This window comes from Geotrypetes seraphini, chromosome 13, assembly GCF_902459505.1.
Source record: "Geotrypetes seraphini chromosome 13, aGeoSer1.1, whole genome shotgun sequence".
NCBI classification, from domain to species: domain Eukaryota; kingdom Metazoa; phylum Chordata; class Amphibia; order Gymnophiona; family Dermophiidae; genus Geotrypetes; species Geotrypetes seraphini.
This window is the reverse complement of record NC_047096.1, coordinates 55,578,311-55,588,623: the sequence shown is the minus strand read 5'-3', so window position 1 is coordinate 55,588,623 and position 10,313 is coordinate 55,578,311. Positions and strand designations below refer to the sequence as shown.

At 43.6% G+C, this 10,313-nt stretch overlaps 1 protein-coding gene across 1 annotated transcript in view; it reads left to right on the top strand.

The window, feature by feature from the left end:
• The first annotated feature begins 241 nt into the window (after positions 1-241).
• Positions 242-10,313, top strand: part of PSMC3IP (PSMC3 interacting protein) — a 43,574-nt gene continuing 33,502 nt past the window's right edge. The window contains exons 1-2 of the mRNA XM_033918154.1: positions 242-772; positions 5,453-5,553. Coding sequence (XP_033774045.1) covers positions 748-772; positions 5,453-5,553 — 126 coding nt within the window. The 5' untranslated portion in view covers positions 242-747. The remainder of the gene's footprint in view (positions 773-5,452; positions 5,554-10,313) is intronic.

Here is a 10,313-nt window from a genome sequence, read left to right as displayed (position 1 = left end):
GTAATCCAAAATGCATGTTTATCAAAGTGAGTTTCCCCATAGGAAATAATAGAAACTCACTTTGATGCGTTCCCCCCCCCCCCCCTTACCCGGGCACCGGCACGTCCTGTACTTGGTGCCGGTGCCCGAAGATCGGCCTCCTCTTCTGTTGGGCCTTGAGCATCTGCGCATGCTCAAGGCCTGCGAGTTCACGTTCTGAATTAATTAATTGACACTCTAGGTTAGGCTTTTCTGTTAAAGTTGAAAAACTCGCACCTCCCCAAGCAGAAGACAGATTCCACCTTTTCAGCAGTCTGATCTTCTCCTGCTGCAGGTTTAGAAACAGTAACGGAAGGAGAAGCACTGTTGAAAAGACAGCAGCAGTAACTTGCCTAGTAATTAGTTGAAAACCAAGTTACTAAAATTCACGGGGAGGCACCGGCAGAGAAGCAAAGAAGACGTTGCAGGGCTGTTAAGGTGGTCGTGGATCCTTCCGAAAAGATTTAACTAGAAGTGTTCGCGCTTCGGGACAGTTTATCCCCATGTCATTCTCTACGAAAATGATAAATAATAGAAGTCGGTTTTTTTTTAACAGTTTGGGTTTATTTTCACCTTACCAGAAGTTTTAAACAGCGAAGTTCACCAAGACGAGCGAGCAGCCGTTGTAGACCAGTGACGTCGTCATTACCCAAAAGGCGCTAGTGGTGTTTGAAGCCAAAGAGGACGCGCGAATCGCTCCTCGCGAGAGGAAAGAGCGCGGCCTGAAGAATGAGCAAGTCGAAGGAGACGGCGGGTGAGCGACCCTGCACTGCCCTCAGCCACGCTAACCTTTAGCCTTATTTCGCATGCCCCCAGTTATCTGTTCACTTCTTTATTTCCACTTGTATTTCTTTCTTTTTTTTAATTCAAAACAAAGATTAGCATACCAGTGCACAGTTTTTCTTCTATACAACCCCCAAACATCTCTGAACAAATCCTCCTTCCCTTCCCACCTACTTACCCAGGTTTTAACTCTGAACCCTTTCCATACATACCACCAAATAGGGGGTGGAAATAAAGAGCAAATACCCAACCACAACCTCCCCCCTCCCTCCCTCCCCGTTACCTTATTTAGCTCCTCCTGCAGTCCTGCCCTTCATCTCATTCCTGAAGCTGCAGCAGCATCACAGCGGAGCAAAAGGCAGGTGCAAGCTTTTTGCGCGCCTGCCTTGTCCCACTGCTGCATGAATGCCCCCCCCCCTGGCATCGGCACTCCCCTGGAGGAAAGATGGCAGCAACTCATACAAGTTGCCTGGTACCATGCCGGACAGGTTCACATCTTCAAGGGCAGGATCAAGTCACAGGAGGACCAATGGGGCAGCGCTACATTGTTGACCAGTGGTACAAACAGGAAGGGGGAGGCGGGCCTTTAATGGAATTGTCAGTTAGAATTCCACAACCAATAGTGGTGAAGGTTGTGGTGGGACGGAATACCTGCAGATAAGTGCTGCTGCTCGGGACAGTGTTGTGTGACTGGACAGCTGCTGTGACACTGCTACAGCTTCAGGAGAGAGCCAGAGGGAAGGGCAGGACTGCTGGAGGAGCTAAATAAGGTAACAGAGGGAGTTTGGGGGTACAGGGGGGCCCTGCCACTAGGCCTGCCCACCCTGTGCCCTGTCCCGTCCTACCATTAGACCACCTGAGGGAGGACAGGCAGGGTACAGAGCCTGGCAGGGAGGGGGGACATGGTACAGAGCCTGGCAAGGAGTGTGGGCTTGGGTACAGAGCCTGGCAGGGAGAATTTGGTTCAGAATGTTTTTTTCTAGTTTTCCTCCTCTAAATCTAGGTTGCATCTTATGGTCAGGTGCGTCTTATAGAGCGAAAAATACGGTATATAAAAGTTCAAATATACTGTATTGTAAAGCAGTAATACTATCAAAAATATAAGTCTATATTAATAACCAAGTTTACAACACCTCTCAACTCCCTCACTCTATGTCGACCAACTGTAACCCATATGTATGTATAAACAACCAAATCTGTAACTCCTGTAGTACGTTCCACTCAATGTATGTTAACTTATAATGAAACAACAAGGCAAGTAGTCCACCAAAGAATCCAACATGAAACAAAAGAAGATTGGCAGAAAATAAGGAGATTCAAATCAGGCTTATTTAAGGTGCTCCCAAGAACCATACCCAATGCATTTCGCCAAACAAGGTTAGTCAACACTAACAGAAAACCATGTCTTTCATGAACACAGATACACCCTCACCCAGTATGGAATAAGTAGTTCAAATTAAAAATAGAAGTACAGTAAAACCTTGGATTGCAAGTAGCTTGGTTTACAAGTGTTTTGCAAGACAAGCAAAACATTTTATTAAATTTTAACTTGATATACAAGCAATGTCTTGCAATACAAGTAGTTACAGTATACACACATCACAACTGAGTCGATGGATCTTCTCCCTCTGACACTGCAAGAGTAGTGACTGTTCTTTTTCCTTTTTTTTTTTTTTTTAATATTATAGCTTTATTATATTATAAACTATGGACAGAAAGATCAACCCCACTCATTCCTTAGAGCAGTAAGGATCAGGATTCCCAAAAGGGAGCAACATTCAAATTGAAAGATAAAAGGATATAAGAGGGTCAGGGCTTCTCTTGCTGTTTCTAAGCTCTCCTACCCCTTTATTAATACTCCTCTTCCTCAGACTTCTATAATTCATTATTTGGGATAATGCAAGCCATAGTTCAGATAGTGGCAGCCCAGGCTTTTAGCTGCTCAGTTTGACTTTGACCTGATCAAGGCAATGCAGCTCTCAAAAACTGAGTGGACATCGTATATTAGTCTAATAAAAGGTCTGATATAGTTTGTTTCCTAACCAAGGTTGTGTACACACCAATGTGCAGAAAGAACCACTAGACAACACAAATCAGTTCCTAAAAGCAGCTAGTGCTAAAGCTCTTCTGCTGAGTAGAGAATGACACGGGGACAATCCTCTACCTTTATTCAGTATTTGCTATTACATATCTCATGCAAAATCTTTTTTTTTTAGTTGCTTAGAATAACGTAAAGAATTTTCTAGTTCAATACTTTTATTTATTCTCACTTCGCTTTTTTGAACGAGAAAAGGAAAACCTTATCCATCTGTCCTTATCCTGACTGACTTCAGTTACTTCTCTTATGTCATCTTCACATGTCTGTGTGGCAGCATTCCTTTTCTGTAGCTCAAGGATGTTATCCGTTTCAGTGCTTTTTGATTCCCTCTGGATCTTTTCACAGGGAACACCAACACTTTGATTGATTTGATTTGTCTGGTTGCTTGATAAGCTGCCATGTTCTGGTTCTTTCATTCGTTCTACTTCCTGGTGCCAGAAGTTGGTAACGTTGATACAGCTTGATACCTCATTTGACAATCTCTCAATCTCATTTTCATATTCTTCTTTCTTTAGTGCCCAATCTTTTGTTTTATAACGAAGCCTTGAGTTAGGACTTCCATACAGATATCATTTTTCTCAAATATCTGTTCATCACTTTCCTGAGTTTCCAATAATGGCATTTCTGGGAGGAATTCAGACCCAGAGGCGCCGCTACCCTCCCTCCGAATCGAAGCGAGCGAATTCTGCGCGCCCCAGTAGTGACTGTTCTAAACGAGCAAAGTTTTGTAATACGAGTACATATGGTATACACGCATCACATCATCACAACTGAGCCAATGGTTCTTCTCTCTGACGCTGCAAGAGTAATATCATAATACTGCAGATGGCCTTTGCTATCCACTGTGCATGATGGAAGGCCCCGGGTGCTCGTAATGATGGTGTCACATTATCTGTATCTGGGAAGCTGCCAAGAAAAATTAAACAGAGCTCAAGAAACTCTGTAGTCTTCCCTTGGATGTGATGCATTCAAGGCTGTTCTGCAGAAAGTTGCAATTTATTTCCCAAAAGACTAATGTGTCTGCATCAAACATATCGTCTACAGCAACCTCATACGAATCCTGGTCTATGTATGGCCAATTTTGCTGAAATTTTTTTGAACACCTCAACATCTGGTATTCCACTAACTTCAAACATTTGGGTGAAGACACTTCCAAATACCAGTTCTATCATATGATGTCGACAAGCGAGTCATGCTAACTCTTGTCCTACTGATGATTCAATTAAGGTGCTTGCACTGTTCTTCAAGCCTGTATTACTCACAATAGTATAAAACACCAATCCCCTAAAAAGACTCCAGTCATCCAGCACTCTGAGACAGGCTTCAGCTTGCTGTTTGCCAGTTCCATGACCAATTTGTGGAACTCCGAGCAACCTCTCAAAAACAAACTCCCTGAGAAAAGAAAAAGAGCCAACGCCAGGCACGGAGCAAAAAGATTAAAAAAATGCTGTGTGAACAGCAAAGACAAGCTACACTAGCAAGGATAGCACGGAGCTACTTACTCATGCCGCCATCTTCCTGAATAAATCAGGGGATCACTTTCTGACATAGTCTGTTTCACTATCACTGTATCAAGTGACATTAAGATGCATTATATCTAATGATGCTCAATGAAATGCATCTCCTTGAACACCACCAATCCATGTTGGCCTCTTCTATTACAACCCCAGAAATGCTGTGACTTCAAAAAGTATTAATAGCCTGTTTCTCTCTTTGAACTTATCTATTGGTGACACTTTCACACGTAGTGATTTTTTCTTTTTGATCCTTGAGTATATTTTCTCTAAAGAGGTGCTGTTAACTTTCCCTCTTCTGAACTTGTGATCTCATTGGTAACAACAAGGGTGTTACTAGAGGTGGGCCTGGCTCTGGCCACTTTTGCCACAGGCCTCCCCCACCAAGTAGTTGGGCACACCATTTCTGTAGTTGGTACGGATCCCCAAACCCTGCTGGCTGAAGAAATCGACAGGCAGAATCAGTTGAGCATCAAAAAAGCACGGCAGGCAGTTAGCAGCAGCACTTTGAGCTTCTGATTCTGGCACCGCAAGCACATTAAGTTCTTGCGGGAGCTATTCCTGATGCTTATCTTGCAAAATCAGCATTGGATCGTGCTAGTTTGCCAGTACTACTACTAATTATTTCTATAGCACTACCAGACGCACGCAGTGCTGCACAGTCACAGAGAATAAGAAAACAACCAGTACTCATGTTCTAGCAGTGCCATTGACAGCGGATTTCTTACACCAGCGCAGCTTGGGGATACCCTCCAGCTAAGGTATTTTTAATTTGAATGTTGCTGGGGGCAGGGAGAGGGAGGGAGGCAGAGATAATGGGATGCTTAGTGCCCACTCATTTTAAATTTCCCCCCCTATCCCTCACATATATTTCTGGCTACACTATTGGGTAGGAGTATCAGGTAATGATTTTTGCTGTACAATACGATAATCGGTTTATTTCTTTGATCTCCAAGAGATGATCCCTTTAGACAGGCTAGGGCTTTATTAACTTTACTGTTAATGGGTATTAATTTTTGATTATTTATTTATTTCACAGCTGTTGCCGTGATCCTGAAGTATTTAAATGATCAAAACAGGCCCTACAGCACTCAAGATGTGTTTGGAAATCTACAAAGGGAACACGGATTAGGAAAAACTGTAAGAGCTGACCTTTTTCTGTCAAGGTTTTTTCCACCACTTACAATAGTTGTGGATGTTGAGAACAGAATATTAAAGTACTATCTAACTCTAGTAAAGTGGTGAAAAACATTTGATTTTATTACTCTTAACATCCAAATAGCTTCTAGAAAGGTTGCCTCCACTTAATGGTAGAGCAATTAAACAAGTGTTAATCCCTAAATGACATTTGCTTTGCAGGAACATTATCAATTTGTTATACGAGGGCTTCTGTATACATATGAACATAAGAATTGACACTGTTGGGTCAAACCAGTGGTCCATCGTGCCCGGCAGTCCACTCACGTGGCGGCCCTTGATCAAAGACCAGCGCCCTAACTGAGACTAGCCCTACCTGCATACGTTCTGGTTCAGCAGGAACTTGTCTAACTTTGTCTTGAATCCCTGGAGGATGTTTTCCCCTATGACAGACTCTGGAAGAGCGTTCCAGTTTTCTACCACTCTCTGGGTGAAGAACTTCCTTACATTCGTACGGAATCTATCCCCTTTCAATTTTAGAGAATTATGGGGGTGTCTGAAGTATACAGAGACTGGAGCTACCTTGAGCCATTTACTTTGTCTTTGTTTCAAGATATTTGACTATGGTGATGGGTGAACAAATTTCAGTATTGGCAATCCTACTGCTGTTTGGTGATTTCTCTGCCCATTCCTGGCTTAGAAAGATAGAGAAATGTTTTCTTTGCAAAGCACTTCTTCTGGTGCATAAGCGCTTAGGAGGGAGTTCTATAAATGACTCAAACTGTGCAATTCTATAAAGGGCACCTAGCATTGATTCCTACACTTAACTATAGGTTCCAGACTTGAAACTGCTGAAACTTGGTAAAAATACTGGTGCCCAAGTTGGATGTGCTTACCCTGTATTCTATAACTACCAGTACTTGTTTAACTTTTTTGGAATTCCTCTAACATGCCCCTTTTTGAGATGCATGCTAGGGGAGTTAGGCACCTCTCCTTATAGAATAGCATGCAGCCAGATGTGCCTGCAAATTTTAATACATGCCCATTAACATTGGTAATTGGTTGTTGGCACCTAATTATTGATGAGTAAGAGCTTCTTGGCCAATTAACTTGTGTGTCTATCTTGGCAGCATGTACAAATTTAGGCATAATATATGGCAGTGATTCCCAACCTTGTCCTGGAGGAAAACCAGGCCAATCGGGTTTTCAGGCTAGCCCTAATGAATATGAATGAGAGAGATTTGCATATGATGGAAGTGATAGGCATGCAAATTTGCTTCATGCATATTCATTAGGGCTAGCCTGAAAACCCAATTGGCCTGGTGTTCCTCCAGGACAGGGTTGGGAACCACTGATATATGGAATCCAGGAGGGGGGGGGGGCGGGCAGGAATTAATTGGAGATGCCCTGAATCTTCAAATGTAATCCAATGGAGAATTTTGTTAGATTATGAAAAGATGGGAACAGTTCTTTGTCACAGTAGTCAGAGGCTTGAAGTCTGCTTTTTGGTAAATATAACATGTTTTAAGAAGCTTGGCTGCTGGTCAGGAAGGAGACATGGGGGAGCTGACCTGGAGGGCAAGAAAAGTGGGCATTTTTTCCTGATATTGGTTGACTTTGTATTATAAAAATGATATGTATCAGAGCACCCATGTTTGATTTGTTCAATTAAATGGTTTCACTTTTAAAAAAAAATTAACTTTGATATGGTGTGGTGCAATAGTAGAACAAAAGCAAAATCTGTAGGAATGGTGTACAAGATGCCAAGTCTTTAATGAAGAAACATAAATATAGTCATAAAACAGTTTGTATGCAAAACAGTTGGTAAACCGGGACTATATTTATATTTGTTTGTTCATTAAAGAACATAAGAACTGCCGCTGCTGGGTCAGACCAGTGGTCCATCGTGCCCAGCAGTCCACTCACATGGTGGCCCCCAGGTCAAAGAACAGCACTCTATTTGAGTCTAGTCTTACCTGCATACGTTCTGGTTCTGCAGGAACTTGTCCAACTTTGTCTTGAATCCCTGGAGGGTGTTTTCCCCTATAAGAGACTCTGGAAGAGCGTTCCAGTTTTCATACTCTGGGTGAAGAAGAACTTCCTTACGTTTGTACGGAATCTATCCCCTTTCAACTTTAGAGAGTGCCCTCTCGTTCTCCCTACTTTGGAGAGGGTGAACAATCTGTCTTTATCTGTTGTCTATTCCCTTCAGTATTTTGAATGTTTCGATCATGTCCCCTCTCAGTCTTCTCTTTTCAAGGGAGAAGAGGACCAGTTTCTACAGTCTCTCACTGTACGGCAACTCCTCCAGCCCCTTAACCATTTTAGTCGCTCTTCTCTGGACCCTTTCGAGTAGTACCGTGTCCTTCTTCATGTATGACGACCAGTGCTGGACGCAGTACTCCAGGTGAGGGCGCACCATGGCCCGGTACAAAGGCATGATAACCTTCTCCAATCTGTTCGTGATCCCCTTCTTAATCATTCCTAGCATTCTGTTCGCCCTTTTCGCCGCCGCCGCACATTGCGCAGACGGCTTCATCAACTTGTTGATCATAACTCCCAAGTACCGCTCTGGACATCCTGTATTCATGCATGAGGTTTTTGTTACCGACATGCATCACTTTACACTTATCCACGTTGAATCTCATTTGCCATGTCGCTGCCCATTTCTCGAGCTTGATTATGTCACGTTGCAGATCTTTACAAGCCCCCTGTGTCTTCAGTACTCTGACTAACTTTGTATCATCCGCAAATTTAATCACCTCACTCGTCGTACCAATGTCCAGATCGTTTACAAAGATGTTGAAGAGTACGGGTCCAAGCACCGAGCCCTGCATGTCCACTGGTGACGCTCTTCCAGTCCAAGTATTGTTCATTTACCTCCCACTCTCTGTTTCCCGTGCTCTAGCCAGTTTTTAACCCACGTGAGTATTTTACCCTCGATTCCAAAGCTCGCAATTTTCCACAGTTTTTGCTTTTGTTCTTCGATTCGATATTTTATTGCAGTCTTGTTGGATTCTTTGCTTGGTGGTGCAATAGTATCCTGCTGTGCAGGTGAAGCTTTTAGCAAATATTAAAATATTGTACTGAACAATTGAAGGATTGCTATGTGTAGTTTTCTAGTTACAGGCCCCGATGCTCTAAAGTTTTCCATGGCAAGTAAGGCTCATTAAAGCAGTTTTACTGGCACAGAAAACTCCCCTCCCAATGCACCAAAGGGTTCTCTGTGGCTGTTAACGATCCTCATAGCAGCCACCGAGAATCCTATGCTAATGAATTACATGGAGCTCATTAGTATTATAATGAGTACTCTGTGTAATGCTATAAACTTTTTGACCACTTTTTACAGGTAAAATTTTTTGCAAGGTCTGAGCTGTTGTAGCCTTAGGTTCCTGTCAGTGCAGTGCCTGAGCACTGATTAGCTAGGAAAATAAGGCTAGAGTAGCTCAGACCTGCCACTGAAAAAAATACCTCCAATTCCAACACCCCCCGCCCCCACTCCCCGCCAAGCCCAAAAACAAAGCCTGGTGGTCTAGTGCCCCCCTCCACTGATGCTGCATTTTCCCACCGGGATCCCCCCCCATACCTTTTTTCCAAATTGGCAGGAAGGATGCCCACTCCCTCATGTCTGAAAGACCTCCCCACACACACATTGGCCCAGAACCTCCTGACATCTCCTCCACAATCCCATAACTTTTAGCTGGAAGTCCAGCAGGAGGGATGTCCATTTCCTCCTGCCAGCAAGCCCGCCTCTTCAAAATGGTAGGCCTGATGCATCCTGGGATGCAATAGAAGGGGCCTAAGGCCCTGATTGGCTCAAGCACCTAAAGTCCCTCAAAGGGGAGGGGCCTTAGGCACCTGAGCCAGTCGGGGCCTCAAGCCCATCCCAGTTCATCCCAGGATGCACCAGTAAGGGGAAGGTCTGTCATTTTAAAGAGGCAGGCCTGCCAGCAGGAGGGAGTGGACATAACCTCCTACTGGATTTTCTACTAAAAGGTACGGGTTTGTAGGGGGAGTATCAGGGGATTCTGAGGCGATGGGATGGAAGGTCCTTCAGACAGGAGGGAGCGAGCCCTTTGCTAATGTACTCCCCCCCACACACACACACATACACCTCTCTTTCATTTTTCTCGATGTATTTTACCTTTTGTCTCCTCCAACTCGTTTCATGTACGTCAGTTATTTCTTACTCCCATTTACTTTATCTATTTTAACTTTAGATATATTTTTTATTGTAATCTGTTTAGATGCCTGCTCGATAAACGGTATATCAAAAATAAAGAAACTTGAAACTTGGGCATCCTTCCTGCTGATTTGGAAAAAAGGTGTGGAGGTGTTGGGGGTCCCGGGCCAATGGTGGAACTTTTTATTTATTTAATGCGCACAGCTGTTGTACTTACACATGTGTCCATTTTTTAAAAAAAACTGGTTCAGCTGATCACAGCTCAGGAATCCCTTATCAGCTGAACAGGCAGGACACCCCAAAGCCAACACATACTGGCACAGTTTTTAAAAAGGGTGTCCTTTTATAAGCTTTTGTAGAGGCACTGCGATGCAGTCTTTAGGCCACTGCTTGAAGTCTAAGGCTTCATAAGCTCTGCCCTGGATTCCTCCTCTGACTCCAAGTTAATAGGGAGTATTTGACTGTCTGAGAAATTTGGTAAAGGACAGACTTTCAGGTAGAAAAGTTGGTGATGAAGGGTCTGACTGTATCCCATAAGACTCATCAGGAGAAAAGTCTGGGTAGCTGATCGAAGAGTGTG